We start from the raw sequence: 25,486 nt of genomic DNA, 5'->3' as shown, positions 1-25,486 counted from the left end.
ACATCCTACTCATTTCTTATGCAGTTGACTAAAAAAGGATAAAAGAGTAAAAGCAACATTACCTGTAATTTCTCTTTTCACTGATAGACTCCTTGGACAGGAAGCATTTGTAAGACCCATATTAACTGATGAAATTCCCTGCTCACTACTATAAACATCCAAAATACTGCCAGATAACTTTAGGGAAAAAAGAAAGAAAAGGTCAATTAATCTTTTAGTGGACATTGATATATTTGGCTATATATTTTAAATTTGCCACTTTAAAAATTATAATAAATATTTTAATCTTAAATAAAAATGAGTATGCATTGACTTTAAAATATGGATTTTAAATCCTCAATATGGATGCTTGTGGAAATGTTAAAAAAAGTTATTTGTATGTAAGCAAAAAAAAAGAAATTAGTTTACTCATGAAGGAAAATTCTGATTACAATTTACAAATTTATAAAAGTTTGATCTATCACATTACCTAGTTATAAATGAATAAGATTAAATATATCACTTGGATAAAAATCAATATACATATTAGCAACGCTGATAAGAATATCATAAATTAGGTATAATGGTTGAACATTTTAGAAACCTTCTTAACACTATCAGTGCTACCGGCCACTCACAGTCAATAAGTGTTTTACACTGTTAATTGAGAAACTCCCTTTTCTCACAGGAAGGCATACTTTTTTCATTGCACACCTAATGTTCTAGATTTTTATAATTATTCCAGATGGTAACAAAAAGTAGCCTAAAACTACTTTTGCCTGTACTAGATATAGGTTACATCTAATTATAGCAGCATTACAATTCTTTTTTTAAGATTTTATTTACTTATTTTTTAGAGAGGGAAGGGAGAGAGAGAAAGAGGGAGAGAGGGAGGGAGGGAGAGAGGGAGAGAGAGAGAGAGAGAGAGAGAGACATCAGTGTGTGGTTGCTGGGGCTGTGGCCTGCAACCCAGGCATGTGGCCTGTCTGGGAATCGAACCTGTGATGCTTTGTTTCACAGCCCACATTCAATCCACTGAGCTACGCCAGCCAGGGCTCAACATTACAATTCTTAAAGTGCTGTTGGGAACAATTTTTCAGATAGCTGTTTTCTATATAATTCAAAATTGTACCAATTTATCACTTAAAATGTGCATATTGATTTGATTTCTCAAGAAAATTAAATTTAAACACCATAGTTTAAGTTAATATTCATTATTCCAGAACAAGCTAAGTTCAAAATGTGTGACTTGAACATTTGAAATATTTCTATTCTATATATCATTATTTCATTTATAGACAGTAAACCAGGAACTGAATAAGTAGTAACTTTTTTCTTTCTTTAAGAACCACACACAACTAATGAAACAAAGCAACAATCAGTTTATTACAAAAACTAACTCCTTATTCCAACTTCTTGTAAAATTCTGATTCAAACTGAAGAAATTTTTTGGTACTTATAAAATCAGACTGGAAATAAATATGAAGAAAAGACAAATGAAGATAAAAATTAACTTCTGAATAATAATCCATTAAACTATATATAATAATGTATATTTTTCAGAGAAAAATGTTAAAAATACAGTGGAAATCAGGTTAATCTGTAAGTACATGTGCATATTAATAGAGACATTATAGAATACATATGTACTCTGATGTATATTTATAAATATTACCATATTTTTGGACCATAAAACTCACCTAGGTTTTAGAGGAGGAAAATAGGAAAAAAATTTTGAAGCAAAAAAATGTGGTAAAATATTTAATAATGCCCTGGCTGGTGTAGCTCAGTGGATTGAGCACAGGCTGCGAACCAAGGGGTCACTGGTTCGATTCCCAGTCAGGTGACATGCCTGGGTTGCGGGCCAGGTCCCCAGTGGGAAATGTACAAGAAGCACCCACACATTAACATTTCTTTCCCTCTCTTTCTTCCTCCCTCCCCCCTTCTCTAAAAATAAATAAATAAAATCTTTAAAATATATATTTAATAACATAAATAACATAATATTTCACCAATATAAATGTAAACAGAACCCAACAGCAGCATTAACAACCATTATTCCTCCCAAATTGGGGCAGGGGGTGCATCTTATAGTCTGAAAAAGATAGTAGTTCTTTTCATGTTTACTCTATTAGGAATCTTTATCTTTGTTTTATATAAATTCATTATTTTAAAAGGTATTTGCACTTCATGCATCTTGGAAGGGAGCTACTTAAGTCAGAAAATTTTTTTCAATGTTCTCATCTGAAAAATAGGGACAAAGTTGATCATATGGGATAGATGATAAATGTTAGTATTAGAATAATACAATTAGGGAAAAATTTTAAAAGCAGTTATTTCCTTAACTTGTGAGTCATTTAGTCTTATTTATAAAAATAAAAAAGTTTCCAAGATCTTTTTGGAAAACCCTATTGGTTATAACCTGAGGTATCACCATCCTAAATTATACATTTCTACTATACCTTTGAGAAATAGAATGGTTATGCCAAACAAGAAAACAAGCACTAAGAGGGAAGGAAGGGGGAAGGAACTAGAGAAAGGGCATTTTTCTCTGAAAAGCTGGAATTCAAATGGATTTCAAAGCAGCAGCAGCAAATTGCAAAAATGTTTAAGAAGAAAAAGAGTCATATTACATATACAATGAAACAATAAAATGGTAGATTCTTAACATACTATTTTGCCGGGTCCATATTACCTAGTCAAACTATACCTAATCAATGATTTTAGCCTTAGAAATGGAGCTAAAATTCTGATAACAAATCTAATCTTGCTTCTTCACCATGGGTATATTACATCTTCTACTGACCTTGGTTATTGTCTAATTTATGCACTAAAAGCACAATGGTTAATATCCTATTTAATTTTATGCTGTAAGTACTACTCTATTTTATGTAAATGGCTAATCATTTTTTTGAATATCATTACATGGTTTATTTCAAAGTATCACACATTTCATATAATCTAAAGTGCCTTTTCTCCATTAAAATATATACAAGTATACTGTTAGGGAAAATTTAGATATTAAATATGCATCTGAAAGGTCTTACAAAGAAAAAGTATATTTAGTTTTCACAAAATTATTGATATAATTCACTTAGGCAATGAAGTCTATGTGTTTGTTTTATAAACAAGTTGGCAAATGGATATTTTATGAAGAAATATTTATTATTCTGGTTTAAAAGAATAATAAATATTATTCTTTTCAGTAAAGCCAAAGCTTCGACTTGAAATAGTAGAACATATCATTAACAAAAAACTAATCAATGGGCAATGTATTGATGTTTCTCTCACACATCAATGTTTCTCTCCCTCCCTTCTCTCTCTGAAAATAAATAAATCTTTTAAAACATTAATACATATAAAATAATTTATTATAAAATATTTTCAACAAGGTAGAACATTCTCCTCAAGACATTGCTTCTTACCAGTAGAAAAGATAAACTCGTTATCTAAGAAGTTGCTTTGAGGAGAGAAGTAATTTACAGTGGTTTTCATTGTCTAAATTTCTTCACCCCAAATTTTATGCACATTTTCACTACTGAGATCATAGAGATTGAAAAACGTAGGGATTTGACCTTCCCACATATACTTGCCTTTCATAGTAGCAATATTTCCTGAATAAAATGAGCTCACAGATCAAAATATCATAACAACATGCAGCAAAAGATGCCCCTGCTGGTGTGGTTCAGGGGATTGAGTGCAGGCCTGTGAACCAAAAAGTCACTGGTTCAGATCCCAGTCAGGGCACATGCCTGGGCTGTAGCCCAAGTCCCCATTATGTGCTACTCCAGAAGCAACCACACATTTCTCTCCCTTTCCCTCTCTAGAAGTAAAATAAATAAAAAATTTAAAAATAACATCAAAAGGAGCAATAAAAATTAAAATCTCATGAAACAAAGTTCTTAAATTAGCCATGTAGATTCTTTAAAAATATATTTTAATAATTTATAATATACAACAAAAACAATTAAAATAAAAATCTCCAAAATTATCAAGCAAAAATTAAAAGTATGAAAATATAATACTTAAAAAACAAATCTGTAAAAGAAAAAAATAGCATAATGTATACACTGAGAAGAGAATAAAGGAATTAATAAATTATAAAACCAAATTAACCTCTCAGGAGGATGAAGAAACAGATCAAGAACTAGAAGACATAAAATAAAATATAATCAGTACAGGAGATAGAATCATTAGAATTAAATACAGAGATTAGCATCTCAGAGAAAGATAAAATGGGAAGGAAAAATATTTTAAGAAACAATGGAGATACATTTCTGAGAATCAATACTAAATAAAAACTAAAGTCTTTTTTATTTTATTTTTTGTTTCTTAATTTTTTATTTAAAAATCAAAGGGCTTAGGAATGACAATAAGCCCTAACAAGTGTGCCTCAGTTGGTTGGGTGTCTTACCGCAAAGCAAAACGTTACAAGGTCACCATTTTGATTCCTGCTCAGGGAACATGCCTAGGTTGTAGCTGGTACCTGGTTGGGAAAAGCTCGAGGGGCAACAGATTGATGTTTCTCCCACACATCAATGTTTCACTTCTTTTTTCCCCACTCCCTTTCTCTCTTTCTAAAAAGAAATACATTAAATCTTTAAAATAAAAGAATGACAATGAAAAATGATATGGAAAAACCTGAGCCCAGACATATTTTATAAAAATGTATACCTATACAATGATAAAGAAAAACATGTAAAAGCCTAAATAGAAAAAAAATATTATGTCCAAAATAGCGAGAATCTGATTTACATAAGATTTTTCAATAGTAAAATTAGTTGAAAGAAAAAAGTAAGAAAGGGAAGGGTCATCAAGGAACATGTATGAAGGAGCCATGGACAAAGCTAATTGGGAGAAGGACTGAGGGTGGGGTGTGGGTGAGGTGGGGAAAAGTGCTAATGGGAAAATGGAGACAACTGTACTTGAACAACAATAAAAAGTAATAAAAGCAAATGAATTTCAAAAAAATTAAAAATTTAAAAGTAAAGAACTTAAAACACAGTTTTATATCCAGCTCAAATGTCATTCACATATTAGACCATGATAAAAATATTCTTAGAGGCATTAAATACTTAAGAATGTTTATCCAAACAGACTAACATTGCAAACAATTTTGGATGAATAGCTAAGTGGAAGGATATATTTAAAGGATATCTTCAAAAATATAAAATAAAATGACCAAATATATTGGTAAAGTATTTGTGGTCTAAAAAATGATGAGAAGAATCAAATTCAAAGATAAAGTGAAATAAGCCAGTCAGAGAAAGACAAATACCATATCATTTCACTCATATGTGGAATGTAATAAACAAACTGAAGTAACAAGAAAAATGGGGACAGACTCAAAGATTGAGAACAGGATGACAGCTACTAGGGGGAGAGGTAAGTGGGGAGAGGGATTGAGCAAAAAGGAAAAAGGACTCATGGACACAGGCAACATTGTGGTGACTGCTGTGGGGAGCAGAGTATAAGAGGACTAAATGGTAAGGGAAAAAAATACTGTAAAGATTAAACCAAGAAAAAAAGAATTGTTCATTCTCAGTGAAGAAGGTTGAAAATGCACACTAGAACATTTCACCTGCTTTCAGGACTCCCACCAGCCTAGTTGTAGATGTGTTTGTAAAGGGACAGCTGTCTCATAATAGATGCATGAGGAGCCTTTGAGAGCTGACATAACTGAAAGACAAGTTTGTGAATAATTTCAAGGTGTAGGGACATTGATGAAGGAATGGTGCACTGAGAATCTATTTCCAGTGGAGTCAGCTCCAGAGGTATAAGGAGTGAACAAGCATTACAGTTGGCCTGGGACTGATGAGTTTCCCAGGATGGGAATTAGATGCTTTGATGCTAAAACAGGGAAAGTTCGAGGCAAGCTGGACTTCCCAGGCACAGAGCCCTTTGGTCCTAATAACAGATTGAAACAAGAAAAAATGGATTTAAGGCACACAAGTTTCAAAAACTTGTACAAACAATAACCAAGTTTCATTGGTCCCTTGGTCTAAAGTTGCTGAGAAGCAAATGAAACTCTCTCACTATGAAAAAAAAAAAAAAGCTATAGTGACCTAGCTGGTGTAGCTCAGTTAATTGAGAACCAAAAGGGTTGCTGGTTCGATTCTCAGTCAGAGCACATGCCTGGGTTGCAGGCCAGGTCCCCAGTGGGAGCCATGTGAACAACAACCACATATTGATGTTTCTTTCCCTTTCTCTCTCCCTTCCCCTCTCTCTAAAACTAAATAAATAAAATCTTTAAAAAAGAAAGATAAAGTGAAATATATAACCATAAAGGTCAGTCATTAATATCAGTATGATCTATTAATATCAGTATGATTGGGTGGAGTAGTAAGGAACTTAATGGATGTGAAATGGTGAAAAAAAAGTACTAAGAAGAAACATTAAAATATGGGACACAAATAATAAAGATGAAACAGGTAAAAATATATCAATAATAACAATCAATGTAACCACTTCAAATGCCTCGGCTAACAGGTTGAAAGTCTGGGTAAAAACACAGTATTTAGATATATGTAGCTTACAACAGACACATTTGCATAGTAACAGGAAATACAGAGGTTAATAGAAAAAATACAATAAATATTAAATAAAATATGAAAATACTCATTCTGGAACCCCCCAAATTACAAATTAATTAATTAATTAATTAATTAAAGTTAAAAATGGAAATATATATTCAACAAATAATAACCACAGTAAAACTGATGTAGCTATTAATATCAGAAAAAAATAGATTTTTAAATTACAAAAAGCATTAGGAATAGAGAATATCACTATATAATAATAAAGAGTTCAATTGTCAAAAAAAAGCATAGCAATTAAAAGTCTGCATGTACCTAATAAAATAACATCAAAGTATATGAAACAAAATTGTTTGAACTACAAGAAACTAATAAATTCACAAATGTAGTGGGAGATTTCAACACTTCTCATTTAAGAGAAGCCAAGCAGACTGAAATAATCATAATGGTACATAAGATTTTATTTTGTTTCCTCTGTATTGAATTTATTGGGGTAACACTATCTAACAAAATTATATAAGTTTCAGGCACACAATTCCAACAAGATTGACATGCTTCTGGCAAGACTGATTTAAAAAAAGAATACTTCATTTTTTCTTAAAGATTTTATTTCTTTATCTTTAGGCAGAAGGGAAGGGAGGGAAGAAGAAAGGGAGAGAAGTATCAGTGCGTGGTTGCTTCTGACGTGTTCCCTACTGGAACCTGGCCCAAAACCCAGGCAAGTGCCCTGACTGGGAATCAAACCGGCAACCCTTCGGTTTGCTGGCCTGCACTCAACCCACTAAGCCATACCTGCCAGGGCAACAAATAATATTTTAAGTTAAAGGAGAATATAACTAGAGTGCAAATTGAAATTTAAAAGATATTTTTCCTACTAAGTTCAGGAACAAGGATGCCTACTTTCATTTCCATTCAATGTAAAAAATGGAACTTCTAGTCAGAAAAACTAGGCAAGGAAAGAAAATGAAAGTCATCCAAATTGGAAAAGAATAAGTTAAATGATCTTTGTTCACAGATGGTATAATCTCATATTTAGAAAACCCTGTGATTACACACATGTGCACATATGAATGTATGCACACACACAGCTATTACTGCTAATAAATGAATTGAGCAAAGTTACAGGATATGAAACCAACATACAAGAGTCAGTTACATCTTATTACACTAACAATGAACAATCTGAAAATAAAATTAAAAAAACAATTTCATTTACAATAACATCAAAAAGTAAAATATATAGTAATAAAGTTTCCCAAGGAGGCAAAAGATTTATACACAAAATACTAAAAAAACCTTGCTGAAAAAATTTAAAAAGACATAAAAAGTGAAAAGACATCTCATATTCATAGATGAGAAGATTTAATGTCATTAAGATAACAATAGTACCTATAGTGATCCACAGATTCAAATCAATCTCTATTAAAATCCTAACAGCTGTTTTTGCATAAAAGGAAAAACTCATAGTAAAATTTATATGGAATCTCAAGGACCTCCAAATAGCAAAACCAATCTTAAAAAAAAATAAACAAACTTGGAGAATTTGCACTTCAAAATTTTAAAACTTAAAAAAAAGCAGTGTGGCATAAAGACAAACATATGGACAGATGGAGTTGGAAAAAAAGGCCATAGGGGTGGGACAGAGGGATAAGGGTGGAAAGCAGGGGAAGGGGCTATTCAAAAAGTATGTATGAATGGCCCAAGGACATGGACAACAGTGAGATTGACTGTGGGAGCTAGGAGTTGTCTGGGTAGAGGAGATCTAAGGGAGGAAAATTGGGACAACTATAATAGAATAATGTTATTTTTTTAATGAGGCCAGAAATAAACCCTTGAATATACAAATATGTCAAGACCATTCAATGGGAAAAACCAGTCTTTTTAACAAATAATATTGGGAAAGCTGAATTCACATGCAAAAGAACAAAGACTCTTATTTTATGCAATATACAAAAATTAATTCAAAAGTGGATCAAAGACCTAAAAGGAGAACTAAAACAATGAAACTTAAAAGCAAGGAAATATTGGGGTTAGTGATCATTTTGGGGGCACGATACCAAAATCATAGGCAACCAAAGAAAAAGATAAAATGGACATAAAACTTTAATACTTTATACATTAAAAACACTATCAAGGGAGTGAAAAAGACAACCTATACAATGTGAGATACTATTCTCAAATAACATATCTAATAGATCAATATCCAAACTATATTATAAAAAAACTTCTACAACTAACCCACCAACAACTCAATTTAAAAAAAAAAAAAACACGGTAAAGGACCTGAATAGACATTCCTTAAAAGAAGTTATACAAATGGCAAAAAAGCACATGGAAAGATGCTCAACATCACTAGTCGTTAGGGAAATATGAATCAAAGCCACAATGAGATAACACTTTCCAGTCATTTAGATGGCTTATCAAAAAAAAATTTCCACCATTAGCTATGGTGGAAATCAATATGACACTTTCTCAGAAAATTCAACTTATAATTACCATACGACCAGCAATTCCACCTGTAGTTATATGCCAAAAAAAATTAAAAACAGAGACTTAAAAAGATACTTACATACCAATGTTTATGCCAACATTGTTCACAGTAGCCAGAAGGTAGAAAACAAACTGTCTACTAATAGATGGGTGAATAAATGAAATATGTATGTACATACAATAGAATACTATAAAACCTTAAAAAGAAATAAATTCCCAATACATGCTACTACATGGATGAATCTAGAAAACATTATGCTAAGTGGAATAGGCTGACAGAAAAAAGCAAATATTTTATGATTTTATTCATAAGAGGTACAAATTAGGCACAATTCATATAGACAGAAAGTAGAAAAGAAGTTACTAGGCGCTAAGGGACAGTAGGAAATGGGTATCTATTGTTTAACACATGCAGCTTCTGTTTGCAATAATGAAAAGACGGGAAATAGATAGTGGTGGTGGTTGCAGAACATTGTGAAATTGTCACTGAATCATACACTTTAAATTGTATATATTGGCAAATTTATGTGCATTTACCACAATTAAAAATGTTATGAGATATAACAATAATTTGACAATGATTATAAATGCTTATACAAAAAAGTGTAATATTTTTGAAAAATGTTACTTAGTAGAACTGAAGAAATAATTAATAGCTTAAACAGTATTTTGGCCATTGAAGATATCAAAATAAACTTTGAACATATTGCACAAAAAATCTGAAAATGATGTTTTTATGAGCCAAAGTGTTACATTTTCAAGAAAAATATTATCCCAATTTTGCACAAATATTTTTAAACAATAGAGACCAGAGGGAATGTTTCTCAATTCCTTGAAAATGAGTCATAAAAAGACATAAAAAAGAAAAATTATAAGCCCTTTTTATTCAACTATAAATTTTAAGGAAAATTGCATTAGCAATATGAACCCAAGAAAATGTACACAAGATAATTTGCTATAATCAAGATGGGTTTCTTATAAATACAATTTATGATATTAAAAGAGAAAAAGAAAATTATGATCATCTCAATAGATTCATACAAAATTATCTGATAAAATTCAACCTCATTTATAATAAAACTCAGTTTTTGAGATTATACTTTTCCATAATTGTAGAAAAATATAGCTTTACCTATTTTAAAATTACTGTTTCCCCTGAAAAAATAAAATCTAGGTTCAAAATTATTGTAGAAACATCTAAGTAAACTATGAAAATGTTCATATATCCATTTAGCCTTGTCAGGCCAAAATACTAAAGGACAGCAAAAGTAATCTGACCTAAATTCCACATATTTTTCCCACTGTTTTGGCCTATTCCATCTCTATATACTATGTTCAATCTACCACTCAGTTATTTCTTTTTCTTTTAAATCATGTATCGGTTTAAATTTTCTTCTCTATTCTTGCATCTCAAGATCCTCAGGGCCCTAAGCCTGACTTATATCCCTTTATCTAATATCCATCCATTCTTCTTAGTTAATTCCCAATTGCCCCTCCCAGCCCAATTCGTGTTTAAAAAGTAGAACTTCTGCTTTCTTCCAGCTCAAAATCTAAACTCTAAAATATTTTCCCTTTAACTCATATATTAAGGTCAAATTTTTTTGTCTAGCTTTTAAAATCTTATTACATGTCCCTACATTATCTAGCCAACATTATTTACCACTATTTTCAATTTTTGAAAGATTTCTCATCACCACATACACATAACCTAAGCTTCCAACATCAGATTGCAGCCTCCATTGGGAGATAGAGAGTGGAGAAAAGAGTGTTGCCATGAGGAATCTATGAATTAAAATTTAAAGATAATAAAATATAATATAAAATATAAGCATTATCATAATCTTAGATCTGTCTGACACAGGGGAATTTTTACTTCTAACCCTACTGTGGAAGGGTCCTTGCTTTAACACTTTTAATGGTAAGAACTGTTTGAATACCCAAAAATGTTGAAATCCACTGGACTATATTTTTCTCCATTTTATTCTTTCCAATTGATATTTTCTGTACTTCAAATGTCCTCACTCACTTATTAATTACCAAAATCTAACCTATCTTTCAGACTCAATTTAGGGCCCAAACCATCTCTAACACTCTTCCTCATGGCGGCCTGGTTTATTTTTCCTTATCCAAACTTTATAAGACTAATAAACTTGGCCATATTTTTAAGAATTTAATTTATATACTTATTGTTTTACCCCTATTTATTTATATTCACTCAGCAAGAGAGAAGATACCAGAGTATATATTCACTATGTTCCTGAAAATTGATTATTTATCTGAAATCCTGAGAATTTTCTTCAGATATATGTGTGTGTACATATATACATATGTATTATATATATTCTGTATTTGTGAATGTGTGTGATATAGCTATATCTCAAATAATCTCATTATAAATACATATAATATAAAAATATAATAGATATACATTACATATTATATGTTCAGATATTTTTCAATATAAATAGCTAAAAGCAAGTAAAAACTCTAAACCCTTACATACATATGTGTATATGCCATATCTATATATCTATATTATATATTTAATGTGAATTTTATGGGAAACTGAGAGAAAAAAATTTTGTGTTGTTTGGATCCTTTGGTTTTATGTGAAGACATTCATCATGAACCTAAAATGGTCAAAATGAGCATGAAACTATTAGATAAAATAATTATAGACAAAAAAAGTAGATAAACTCAAGGCATAAAGAGGGAACACTGTAGAGGAGCTTATACCACACATGTATGAATACTTAAAAAACTGACATTTAACTATTATTTTCTGTCCTTTTGTGTATTTATTCATTTAAATGTAGTAAACTAGATTTTTCTAGTTTTAAGACACATGCAACTGATCTACCTCTACCTTTACTTGGATTGCTAAAGTAAAACTATGAGGTTTGAATAATAAACATAGAACAGAGAGGTCCCACTGAATTATTATTATTTTTGTTCTATTCTGAGCAAATAAAAGTAATACATGGAGCAGGAATGGGAGACCCCTTGCTCTTGACTGGCTTGTAATGCAAATAGACAAAGATAAAATACAAAAGAGAGAATGTTAACTTATAAAAACTTTTGCATCATATACTTTAGATGCATATAATCTATTTAGTATTAAACTAATAAAAGTTATTAATTTAATGCATACACTACAATAAATAATTAGTGGAACTCTCATTTTTTGATAAAATAGTTACAATAAAACATTATTTTATTTTTAACAATTTTTTTACTAAATAGACTTTTTTAAAAAGGCTCACTACATCCTAACCACTAAAAACTACCTTGTCATTCAGTAAGCAACTTTTTAATACAGCAGATTATATATGACATATTTCAAATCTCAATTTCTACATTTCATATTTCATTATGAACTATTAATTTGTAAAGTTTTATCTCAGTATTTAAGGTGGTTTCATCTCCAAACATTGAAAGAATGGCGAAATGCACTTGCTCACCAGTTTTAACTTTGAAGTATCTATAACCTTCACAATAGCAATGGTTTTCTCTTTCTCCTTCATCATTTTCTTTTCCTTTTAAACTTGCAAACAATAACCAGGAGAGCTGCACAAAAATGTCTGCACTAAGGTGAACTTTGATTCTTCCTTGGACTTTAAGACTAATCTGGTCTAGATTGTGATTGAGAAAAGCTTGTTTGTTGATGTTATGCAGTCCTTTCAAGTTCCAACCAAGCACATGGGTTGTTAATATTTACTCATTCTTCATCTCTCCAGTGATCTTGAACTACAATAGTTTACTGAGATTGCCAAATGCCACCATAATTTACAGACACCTGACTGAAAAATACCTATATATGATAAAAGAAATGAGTTACTATGCACTACCATGTCATTGAAAGGAAGGAGTAAAACTATACCAATTGGTGAAAACTATAGGGAAACATATCTAAACTCAGAGGTTAAACAATCATTCAGCTAGAGTCAGAGAATTAGATCAGTCTAATGTCCCTACAAATGCTAAGGTTCTATAATTTAATTAAATGGCTTCATTCTGAAGCTGCAGGCACAGCACAGTGGTTAGGATTGTTGCATATGGAATCATACAGGACTGGATTCAAACCCCTTCCCTGCCATTCACTAACTATATAAACTTGAGTGAGCTGCTAAACATTTCTAAGCCTGTTTCCTTATTTATAAATTATACTAGGTGATTATAGTCTGTATCTTATAGGTTTGTTGTGGTGATTAAATGCAGTTTTTCACAAAAAAAATCTTGTGCACAATCCTTGTCACATAACAAGTTCCTAAGACATAGTAGCTATTATTATTGTTGTTATCCTTGGTGCTACTATTTTTTCCATTAAAATGATTATGAAATAATAACATATAATGAGGAAACTTTTTCAATAATCTGTATGAATTTTATAGTATGTATTTAATATATACTTGCTTAGCATCTATGATGGACTAGGCACTTGACTAGATGCTGAAAATAAAATAATGAACAGGTCACTGTTCTAGGGTCCAGAAACAGCAGTGAACAAGACAGACAAAAATCACTATTTTCAAAGTGTTTATATTCTAGGTATGGGAGCACATAACACATAAGTAAATAAAATAATAAGGATGATAGTATTTTGGTAATCAAGTCATAAATGTCAGAGGAAATTAAAATGAGATACTGATTTAGGGAGTGATGGGCTAATGTTTTCTAGTAAGGGTGATTGTGGATAGACTCTCTGACAAGGTGATATTAACTAAGTATCTGAAGCATAAAGAAGCTTCCATGCAAAGATCTAAAACAAAAGTATTCCAAGACAAAAAAAAAGAAATTAAGTAATCCTAAAATGATAATATGCCATCATGTTCAAGGAGCAGGAAAAAGACTATCAAGGCTAGAGCCAAAAGTTAAAGGGAAGTGCTGACTAGGATATCTGGATTATATTCAAGCATTTCAGGGAATTAATAACATGTTAAGCAAAGAGAAACAGGATCTGATTTTTGCTTTGTGGATGTCATTCTGGTTACTGTGTGAACAGCTATAAGGTCTTGAGAAGTAGCAGGAAAGTTAGGTTGGAGTTTGTCTCTGAAGTTCAAGTTAGACATGACAGGGCATACTGAAGGGCATATTGAATAGATGTGCAGGTGTGGAAGAGAGAGGGGAAAACAAATGGCTTTGGGTGCATTCAAAATTAGCAAAAAGTGGGTTGGGAGGAGACAAAGCTTTTCAGTCATATTAAGTATGAGATGATGTTAGAAGCACAAAAGATGTCAAGTAATCAGTAGGATATATGAGTCTACCATATAGGGGAGAAATCTAGTCTGGAATGGGTTGGGATCACCTATAAGATGTACAGATACATGAGAAAAAAAGTCTAAAGTCTGAGCCTGGAGGCACTTTAGCAATTAGACATATCTTACAGGAGAAAGAATCCACAAGACTGTGTAAACCCAGATGATGTAAAGCCACAGAATCACAGATAGTACTTGCAGGAGACAGTGGTCAAACACGACAAATGCCACTGAGAAGCCAATTCAAGTGAGAATGAAGAATTTACTATTGGCTTCTGCATTCCTTGGTTTTAAGAGTCCTTTTAAAATTGTGAGGACAACAGCTCCATAGGAGAATAGAGAGAGGGCAATGAGGAAATAGAGGCAGGGTGAAAATGGAAGCAATGAGGTTTTTTTAGGGGAAGGGGAGTCATGAAATTGTGCAGTGACCAGAGAGAAAATGTATCCAAAGGGATTTGTTTGATTTGGTTTCATTTTGGGGGAGTCTTATTAAAGACTAGTGTAATGCTGCTACTTATAATCCAATAAATCTGAACAGACTGGTAATACAGGGGGAGCTGCTGTTTAAAGAAGGAAATTTCTTGAGAAGGTAAGAATGAGTGGGATCTAGGATACAAATAGTTGAGCTGGTTTTAGATTATGAGCTGGGACAACTATTCTGTTATGTATAGAAGGGATGTGCCAGAAAAAATGAAAACATATACAAGTGGTGTGATAGAATTGGTAATGAAAAGCTAATAAATCAGTTCTAATCTGATTGCATATATTTGAAATATGTGGTGAAAGAGAAATGAGCTGAAAAATGGAGAATGGATGAGGGATCATGGAGATTTGAAGAGAGAAGAGAAGGTATTTAAAAGTTATCTTAATTAATGGGAATTTTAATCCAAGGAATGGAAATAGTATTATCTGTGAAATTTTGGTGATGAATTTGAGGTGAAAACCCCAATGAAATTTTGGTGATGTATTTGTGATGAATAATATGAGCAATGAGGTGAAATTTTATCCATTCACTGCTTAAGTGAAGATGTGGAATAAGATAAGTAATAAGTTTAGCTTGGGTTAGGATTTTGTCAGGAGAATACATGAAGAAAACAGAAAACATATCAAGAGTGTCTGTAAGAGAACTGGTTATAGTGCTTGACCAAAGACTCTAGACAGGTTAAAAAAGGAAGTTTCAAAAGTCTGTGAGTGGAAATAATACCTATTGAAAACAGTGATAGAATCTATTGATATGGAGTATCCACACCTTGTACAATTGGTAAATTTAGAAGACTAGAAAAAATAAAATGTAATGATCAAAAAATATAAAATAAAATTGTTATAGGATAGAGAAATTGGTTATAATGAGACCTAGGATACCATCATATAAGGGATGACTAAACAGGGGAAAAGAAAAATACCATTTACACTAAGGAGACTGAAAGACTGAATGGTTAAGCAAGAGTTGATAAAAGCATAACTAAGTTGCTTAAATATTTCTTGCTCTTTGACTCTTTTCAATCCTGTTTACTAGTTGTTGCAGTTAGAACTAATTGACAAGTGACTAACTCTGTTGATCAAGTAGAAATTGAGAGGTAACTTTCCCTTAATTATTCTGAGTCTAGTCACTAATCTATTCAATTCATTTCTGAGGCAGAAATGCCTGGGCTGAACGGATCTGTAAAAGTTTTGAACTATTTTATTCAACCTAGATTAATAGGAATAACCACCACAGGTGATCCAAGTTACAAGTCAACAGCTTCAAAGTCTCCCACCAACAGAACTTACAACATGACTTTTAGTTAAGCCTATGTGCAGTGGTCTTGGATAAATCTTAGCTAAGTGATATTTTAAGTTTTATGCTTAGGGCACACAGCAAAGGAGCCAAAAAGTGTCTAAGAACACATGCAATAGATAGCCCCAGAGATGTTGCATATTTCTGTGAGAACTAGAGAACATACACTTAGAAAACTCTCAAAAGTAGGTGAAAATTAGTCATAATTATTAGTAGTAAATCTCACTTTTGAAGCTTACCATAATGGATAGCTGTTGTCCATATGACATTAGAATTCATTCACATTTATTTTATATGAGCAACCCCTATGTTCCTGGTTCTCACTCAATCTAGGTAGTTTGGTGTGTGGGGCTGCTCAAACCACAGCTGTAGGGTGGGCCCAAGACCAGAGAAGTTGGATTAGGTATAGATAATTTATAAAAGTTGCTCCAGTAGGAATTATCCAAGGTATTTAACTATAACTACAGGAGTTCTCCTTCTCTTTGGTTGCCAAGCCTAGCTGAATGTATCCATTAGTTGTGATAATCAGAGAACCCTGACATAATAAGCTCATAAAATAAAGAAAAAAATCTTACATAATATAAAATCCATAGGTAAAAAAAATTCTCCAAGGACAAATAAGCATTTCTTTGCATTTTTTTCACATTTCTTCACAACTTGTTTATGTTTTTCCTCAATTTACCTTCTGGGCAGTAAGTAGCTAAGTTCCATTATCCTACAACATCATAAAGAGGCAAAAGTCTTTCACTCTCTTGGGTCATGTTTAAGGACTGAAAAGAACTTCCCAGAAGGCCCAGCAGCCTGCATAAAATGCCAGAATTACAGCACAAGCCCATTCTTAAAATAATATCTGGCAAGAGAAATGGAGCCACAGGAATTAGCTTATGTTATTAATCAAACACTATGTCTTCTTTGTGAAGGAGTGTATGTCTGAAGAAAAAAATGTACCATAGTCTTTTTATGTACTCATTTACTAGTAGGCAAAAAAAAAAAAAAAAAAAAAAAACCATGGTACATTTCTACAATGGAATAGTATGCAGCAGAAAAAAAGATAGAGCTCCTACCCTTCGTGACACCATGGATGGAACTGGAGAGCATTACACTGAGTGAAATAAGCCAGGCAGTGAAGGACATACACGATCTCACCTCTAAGTGGAACCTAATCAACAAAACAAGCAACCAAGCAAAATATAACCAAAGACATTGAAATAAAGAACAAACTAGCCCTGGCTGGTGTAGCTCAGTGGATTGAGCGTGGGCTAGGAACCAAAGTGTCCCAGGTTTGATTCCCAGTCAGGGTACATGCCTGGGTTGCAGGCCATAACCCCCAGCAGCTGCACATCGATGTTTCTCTCTCTCTCTCTCTCTATCTCCCTCTCTTCTCTCTCTAAAAAATAAATAAATAAAATCATAGAAAAAAAACATTCTTTAAAAAAAAAGAGAATACAAATATGTTTAAAAAAAAAAAGAACAAACTGACAGTAACCAGAGGGGATGAGGAAGAGAGATAATGACAGAAAATAGGGGAAGGTCCATCAAGGAACATGTACAAAGGGCACATAGACAAAGCCAAAGGGGATAGGTTCATGGGTAAGAGGTGGGGATGGTTGGGGCAGAGGGCCAGGGTGGGGTAAAAATGGAGACAACTGTACTTGAACAACAATAAAAAATAAAATAACATAAAAAGTAAATTTTAAAAAAGGAAAAAACATTTGGAAGGACAAACTGTGTCCATAGCTAAGGATAGGCTATGATAGTGTCTACTCAATGGCTGGAAATAAAGACAGCATAGAAGAAAACAAAGGCAAAGTTATGGAGGGATGCCCACATACAAACAAGGTCTGTCCATAAGGTATCTAGCCATGTAATGTGAAAAAATAGAGATATTTATTGAAGAAGATAGAAGATACAAGAAACATTGTACATAAGATCCCCTTCAAAGGTAACTTTAGTTGGGAAAAGCCAGAAGTCGCAGGGCACCAAATCTGGGTAATAGGGGGCTGAGTCACCTGGGTGATTTGATGTTTCACCAAAAAACTCCATAGGATGTGATGCATGAGTGGGCGTGTTGTCATGATGAAGCTGCCAAACACCAGTTGCCCATAGCTGCAGTCTTAAGGAAAAAATTATCTGAGTCTGGTTGTATGATCTCATCTCCCTCTTGTTCTCATACATAAGGTCTGTCCAGAAGGTATCAGCCATGTAATATGAAAAATAGAGATATTTATTGAAGATACAAGATACAAAAAACATTGTACATAGAACAATGATGCATCAGTCCCTACCAAAGTAGGTACCTTGGGCCTCACACAGTTCTCCTAATCACCATCAACTGCCCCACTGTATTTTTCTGAATATCATCAATGGTCTGAAATCTCATCCCTTTCAAAGGTGATTTTAGTTTTGGAAAAAGCCAGATGTCACAGGGTGCCAAGTCTGGGCTGAAGGGAGGTTGAGTCACCTGAGTGATTTGATGTTTCACCAAAAACCCTGCACAAGATATGATGCATGAGCAGGTGCATTGTCATAATGAAGCTGCCAATCACGAGTTGCCCATAGCTGTGGCTTTCTGAATCATCTGAATAGTTTCCGTGGAGGAATGTTCATGCTTAATGCAAAATTTGATGCAGATCCATTGCTCTCCTCGCTCAGCCATTTTAAATGAGATGGCCACACAGTACACATGCTCAATCAACAGGCATCACCACCTCCACACCAACTAGTACGGTGAAGACATTCATTGTTCATGTACACGCATTTAGTCCACTCTCCTTGGCTGCCAGTTTACATCAATGTCATGCAAACCATTTTCATTATATTAACAATGGCTGGACTTTTTCTGTACAGACCTCATATTTTAGGTAATTCCTTTCATGTTTAAGCCCCACAGAACCAGGTTCTGCCATCTCCAACCAATAGTTCCCTGGCTAATATGCTAACTCAAAGCATTCCTCTGAACCTAACAGGTTTTATATTTATCCACATGAACTAAAATAATCTTTCATGGTTTCCCATCTCTGGTCTTATCTATCTTTATATCTACCCTTAAAATCTTAACCATCTTCATAACTATATTTCAAACATCATCTTTTCATGAAGAATTTCCAAAAAAATCTAATTTTGGTAATGGTTTCTTCTTTACTTAAACTGAAGAGCAACTATCTAACCAGCATTTAAAATATACACATGTAATCTACTAAGATTTGATATAAAACAGATTTGGAGATAATTATTTTAATTATTCTTATAATACAGAATAAAGAAGCAAAGAGAGGTTATATGTCTTATACAATGTCTAAATTAGAACCTGGGATTTAACATCAAGATTCACACTCTTTCCCTCCCTGAGTCTCAGGTGTGCCTCACTGCACCACCCACTATCATGTGGTCTCTTGACATGTCCATTTTAGCTCACTCAACTTTCCTTTTCTATGGTGCAAGTATTATGCTTTATACATAGTAAGTATTAAATAAATATTTGGTTAATTGAACAGCTTGGTTTTATATATAAATAAAAATCATCAATGATTACTGATCAGTTAACAGTAAATATTTCTTTATATAAATACAGATAGGTCAGTATTATCTAACTTTTAAAAAATCTGGCCCTGGCCAGGTGGTTCAGTCTGTTGGAGCATTATCCCATACACAAAAAGGTTGTGGGTTTGATTCCCAGTCAGAGCACTTACCTAGGTATAGGTATAGGGTTCAACCTCCACTCAGGGTTCATATGAGAGACAACTAAGGGATGTTTCTCTCACATATTAAAGTCCCTACCCCTGCTCTCTCTTTTTCTCTTCCTCTCTTTCTAAAAATATTAATAAAAATATGCTCAAATAAGGATTTAAAAATGTATTCTGAATATCAAAAGCAAATCCCCAATAATCATTGACAACGAATTGTACTAAGTTATTCTATGTAGTCTCTGGAAAGCAAGATAATTGGCAAAGAAAAGTTTTCAATATATAGTTTCAATGAAGTAAGTACTACATCCAAGGAAAAGTTAGCAGGAAATAAATATAATTTCCTCTAACCCACAGTTAAATGCTGGTTAAGAAGATAGCACCCTCATTCTATGAAATTAGACTCAGAAAGCTAGGCTTTAAACCTCATTTCATCTTTGTCAAGTAAAATTAGTATTAGTGACTTTTTATAAAATAGAGATTCTGCACATCAGAAAAAAGAAAAGAAATACTTCTCTTTAAATAGTCTATTTGGGAACTAATAAAGAAAAAAGGGACGTTTTCTCCAATTTTTTAAAGACTTAAATTTAAGACTTCCATCATTAACATACCCCAGTTCATTGATTTACTGATGAACAGTATCCACACTATGCAATAATGTCAGTATTCACTTTCTTTAAGTAAAAATGTTTAAAGTCACACTTTAAAATGTCTTTAAAATGTGTAATTAAAATGTTTCATATTTTTTCATATTTTCTGCAAAATCTAAAACCATAAATAAGTCAAATATAACTTTTCAAAATGTGTGAGAAGAACTTACACACTCTTTACAGATAATTTTAGTGGTTGATAAATGAGCAATGTGAAGGCAAAAGCAATAGAGAATAAGATATTATCCCTTCATTGCCTGTTATTCCAGGAATATGTGCTAATATCAAGATATATGTCTATCCATTGTCTTAAAGGAACATTCTGTCTTTCTTCAGTTCATCTTTAACTTCTAGTTATTCTCTCAAAGTAGAGTTATACTTTTTGTGATAACAATCTTTTTTTATTTATTCTACAAGTTGTAGAACATCTGAATATAATAGCTATTAGTCATGGTAAATTAAGCAAAACTCAGTCATGAGTTTATGAGGGTGTCTTATTATGTGTGGAACTTCAAACAGAAAATCTGAAGATTAAATCACTCATAGAAAATGCTATAGAACATTAGACATATAATTAAATGAGTGTTTATAGAGATTAGAAAGATAGATAGATGATAGACAGGTAGACAGATAGGACAGTTAAAGCCTTATTACCTATCTTCCTCAATAATATTATATAATCTTTTTCTGCACCAAGAAATATTTTCTAATATTCATCTATTATCTTGTCTGTTTCAAAAATTCAGAAGAAAACACCATTTACTGAGCAATTTAAATTTATTCTTACAATCTGAAGCTTTTTTATTTGATATTTTATTTTGAAAACATATAAAGTTTATATTCCTTTTCATTATTATATGGAAAATACAACAGTTGAGTGAGTTATTTAAATTCTAAAATGCACACATTTAGTTAAATGATATTTACATATATTAATTTGGGTAATTTTATACATGATTATCTATTTGAGTAATATTTCATTAACTATTCTATTGTGCAGAAATGGCCATAGCATTTCAGGGTGCAGTTTAAATAATGTTCATTCTTCTTTCCTGATACTTAAATTATCCTTTGGCAAATCTAACCAACAAAAGAATGAAAGCATTTTATTTTTCCCAATAAATTGAATTTAAAAGATCTTAGGAAAATGATTTTACTATGTACTAAGACATTTTTTGGTAATCAGAAGCTTTTATTTATTTAAATCACATCGACCTTCTCAGGTCTAGAAATACTTACTCTTCTTTGCATTAGCAGAGGAGAGTCTGTTCCTTCCTCTTTAAAACTTGATTCCATACTGCTTATATCCTCAATAGCATCTTCCATCTAGCAAAATACAGTACATTTAGAATAATGTGTATAATATGTGTATAATGATAAAAGTTGTGCTTCATCCTGAATTTAAAGACAAAAATTTTAGTAACTATTAATTTTTTAAAATATTCAAAGTTATATGTATATAAAAGCCTAGAATATTTTAGAACTTAAAATGATGTAATCTTGAAACAATTTGATTTGTGTTGCTTTTTCTTGCATTTATTTCTACCTACTGGCAGATAATAGTTGGGCAAATGATCCTGGGCTAGTCCCTTGGAAATCACTATCACCATAAACACAGTGTTTTTCATGAAGTAACTCAAGCCATGGCCCATATCTTTAAATTGTAGGAAGAAAACTTTTCTTTTAAAATATTTCAATCAAAATCTAAGTACTAACCAGGCCTGACTCTGCTTAACTTCTGATATCAGATCAGATAAGCTGCATTCAAGGTAGTAGGGCCATATTTGAAAAATAAGAGCTAGTTCTTTGAAAAGATAATCAAGATTCATAAACTTTTAACCAGACTCTTCAAGAAAAAAAGAGCTTATTTTGTTCATTAGATTCCACATATATGTGAAATCCACACCATATGGTTATATGGTATTTGTTTTTTTCTGACTGGCTTATTTAACTTAGCATAATAGTGTCCAGGTCCATCCATGCTGTTGCAAAAGGCAAGATTTTCTTCTTTTTTATGGCTGAGTAGTATCCTATTGGGTAAATATACCAGTAATCATTTTTATCCACACGTCTACTGATGGCCAATTGGTAAAGGGATTGAACACAAAAAAAACAACACTCATAGACAAACACCAGTATGGTCATAATCAGAAGAAAAAAAGGAAATGGTACGATCAGGAGAGTATAAATGAGGGATAAATAGTGATGGAAAGAGACACTACTTGGGGTGGTGAACACACGATACAATATACAGATGATGTATTACAGAATTGTACACTTTAAACTTACATAATTTTTATACAATGTAATCACAATAAATTCACTAAAAATTAATTTAAAAAAGAAAAAAGAGGACCCAAATAAATAAAATGATAAATGAAAGAGAAATAACAAATGACACTAACAAAATGCAAAGATTGTAAGAAAATATTATAAACAACAGCATTCCAACAAAATGGGCAACCTGGGGGAAAAAATGAATAAATTCCTAGCAACACACAATCTTCCAAAACTGAAGGAGGAAAAATCAGAGAATCTGAATAGACAGACTGAAACTAGTGAAGTTGAAGTAGTAATCAAAAAACTCCTAAGAAACCAAAGTTCTGGACTGAATGAATATACATGTAAATTTTACCAAACATTCAAAGACAAACTAACACTTATTCTCAGACAATTCCAAAAAATTCAAGATCAGGTAAGACTCCTAAGCTCATTTTACAAAGCCAGCATTATCTGAATCCCAATAGCAGATAAAGACACTACAAAGAAAAAAATATATAGGCCAATATCCCTGATGAACATAGATGCTAAAATCTTCAACAAATATTAGCAACCTAAAAACAGCAATAAATTTAAAAAAATCATACATTACAATCAAGTGGAATTTATTCCAGGGTGCAAAGTTGGTATAATATCCACAAAACAATAAATGGTGTTACACCACATAAACAAAATGGTGTATAAAAGCACATGATCATATTAACAGATGAAGATAAAACATTTGATAAAATCCAGCATCCATTTATGATTATAAAAAAAAACACTCTCAGCAAAGTGGGAACAGAGGAAACACACTGCAATGTAATAAAGGTCATATATGACAAACCCACAGCCAATATCATACTCAATGGGCAAAAACTGCAAATGTTCCTCTTAAGAGTGGGAACAAGACAGGGTTGTCTGATTTTGCCTTCTTATTCAACATAATAGTTGAAGCCATAGCCACAGCAATTGGACAAGAAGAAGAAATAAAAGCCATTCAAATTGGAAAGGAAGAAGTAAAATTGTCACTATTTGCAGGTGACATGATACTGTATATAGTGAACCCTAAAGACTCTACCAAAAGCTTACTAGAACTGAATTGATTAAAGTAGCAGGATACAAAGTAAATATCCAGAAATCAGTTGCATTTTTAAACACCAATGATGAACTATCTGCAAGGGAAACTAAGAAAACTATCCCATTCATAATTTCTTCAAATGTAATAAATACCTAGAAATAAATTTAACCAAAGTTGTAAAATACCTGCACTCAATATTATAAGACACTGAAGAGACAAACTGAAGAAGATACAAGTGAGTAGAAGCACATACTGTGTTCAGGATAGAAAGAAATGACATCATTAAAATGTCCATACTGCCCAAAGCAATCTATAGATTCAGTGCAAGTATCAATCAAGATACTAATGGTGCATTTTGCAAAACAACTACAAATATTCCAAAAATGTATATGGAACACATAAAAGAGCTTGAATAGCCATACCAATCTTAAGAAAGAAGAAAAGAATTGGAGAAATCATGCTACCTGATGTGAAACTAAACTGTAAGAACATAATAACCAATAGAACATGATATTGGCATAAAAATAGACATATGGATCAATGGAACATATTAGAGAGCCCATAAATAAACCCACAACTTTATGGTCAATTAATATGTGACAAAGGAGACAATAACAAACAATGGAGAAAAGACAGTCTATTCAATAAATCATGTTTGGAAAATTGGACAGAAACATGCAAAAAGTGAAACTAGACCACCTTCTAACACCATATAGAAAAAAAAACTCAAAATGAATTAAAGACTTACATCTTAGACTTGAAACAATAAAACTCCTAAAAGAAAACATAGGCAGTAAAATCTAGGATATATCTTATAGCAATAATTTTTTTTCTGATGTACATCCTCAAACAAGAAAAACTAAAGAAAAACTAAACAAATGGGACCACTTCAACTAAAAGCTTTTGCACAGCAAAGGAAACTATCAACAAAATGAAAAGACAGACTACTACATTTGAGAACATATTTGCCAATACATCTGATAAGGGGTTAATATCCAAAACTAACTTAAAAACTTACAAAACTCAACACCAAAATAATAATTCAATTAAAATATAAGACAAAGGGCCTTAACAGACACTTCCCAGAGAGGACACACAGGTAGCCAATAGACATATAAACACATGTTAAATGTCACTAATCATCAGGGAAATGCAAATTACAACCACAATAAGGTATCACCTTACACCTGTCAGAATGACTACCATCAATAAATCAACAAAAAACGGTAAGTGTTGATGAAGATGTAGAGAAAAGCAAACTCTCATGCACTGTTGGTAGGAATGCAAATTGCTGCAGCCACTGTAGAAATCAGTATGGAGTTACCTCAAAAATTAAAATGGAACTGCTTTATGTCCCAGTGATTCCACTTCTGGGAATTTATCTGAAGAAACTTGAAACTAATTCAAAAGGATATATGCAATTCTATATTTATTGCAGTGTTATTTACAATAACCAAGATTTGGAAGCAGCCTAAGTGCCTATCAGTAGATGAATGGATAAAAAATGTGATACATTTACACAGTGGAATTCTGCTCAGCCATCAAAAAGAAGGAATTCTTACCCTTTGCAACAGCATGGAGGTATCTGGAGAGTATTATGGTAAGTGAAATAAGTCAGTCAGATAAAGACAAATACCATATGATCTCACTCATGTGTGGAATCTAATGAACAAAATGAACTAATGAGCAAAACAGAGAAAAACTCATAGATGGAGAGTACGCTAAAAACTGTTGGGGAGGTGGGTGGCTGGGTTGGGAGAGTGGAGGGATTGAACA

The 25,486-nt window shown here is 32.3% G+C and overlaps 1 protein-coding gene across 7 annotated transcripts in view; it reads right to left on the bottom strand.

Annotated features, from left to right (window-relative positions):
• Positions 1-25,486, bottom strand: part of TFEC (transcription factor EC) — a 125,542-nt gene that overhangs the window by 24,800 nt on the left and 75,256 nt on the right. For 4 of the 7 annotated variants that reach the window (XM_045846898.1, XM_045846914.1, XM_045846907.1 and 1 more), the window contains exons 3-4: positions 21,610-21,696; positions 63-177 (exon numbers count right to left, since the gene is read on the bottom strand). In XM_045846898.1, the coding sequence (XP_045702854.1) occupies positions 63-177; positions 21,610-21,696 (202 nt within the window). Of the gene's footprint in view, positions 1-62; positions 178-12,466; positions 12,578-21,609; positions 21,697-25,486 lie in introns of those variants that run through there. The other 3 variants (XM_045846921.1, XM_045846934.1, XM_045846939.1) reach the window with 2 other exon arrangements.

The sequence above is a fragment of the Phyllostomus hastatus genome, unplaced genomic scaffold (assembly GCF_019186645.2).
Source record: "Phyllostomus hastatus isolate PE091 unplaced genomic scaffold, TTU_PhHast_1.1 phas_contig_118, whole genome shotgun sequence".
Lineage (NCBI taxonomy): Eukaryota > Metazoa > Chordata > Mammalia > Chiroptera > Phyllostomidae > Phyllostomus > Phyllostomus hastatus.
Note: the sequence above shows the minus strand (reverse complement) of the source record. Positions and strands in the feature narration are given on the sequence as shown.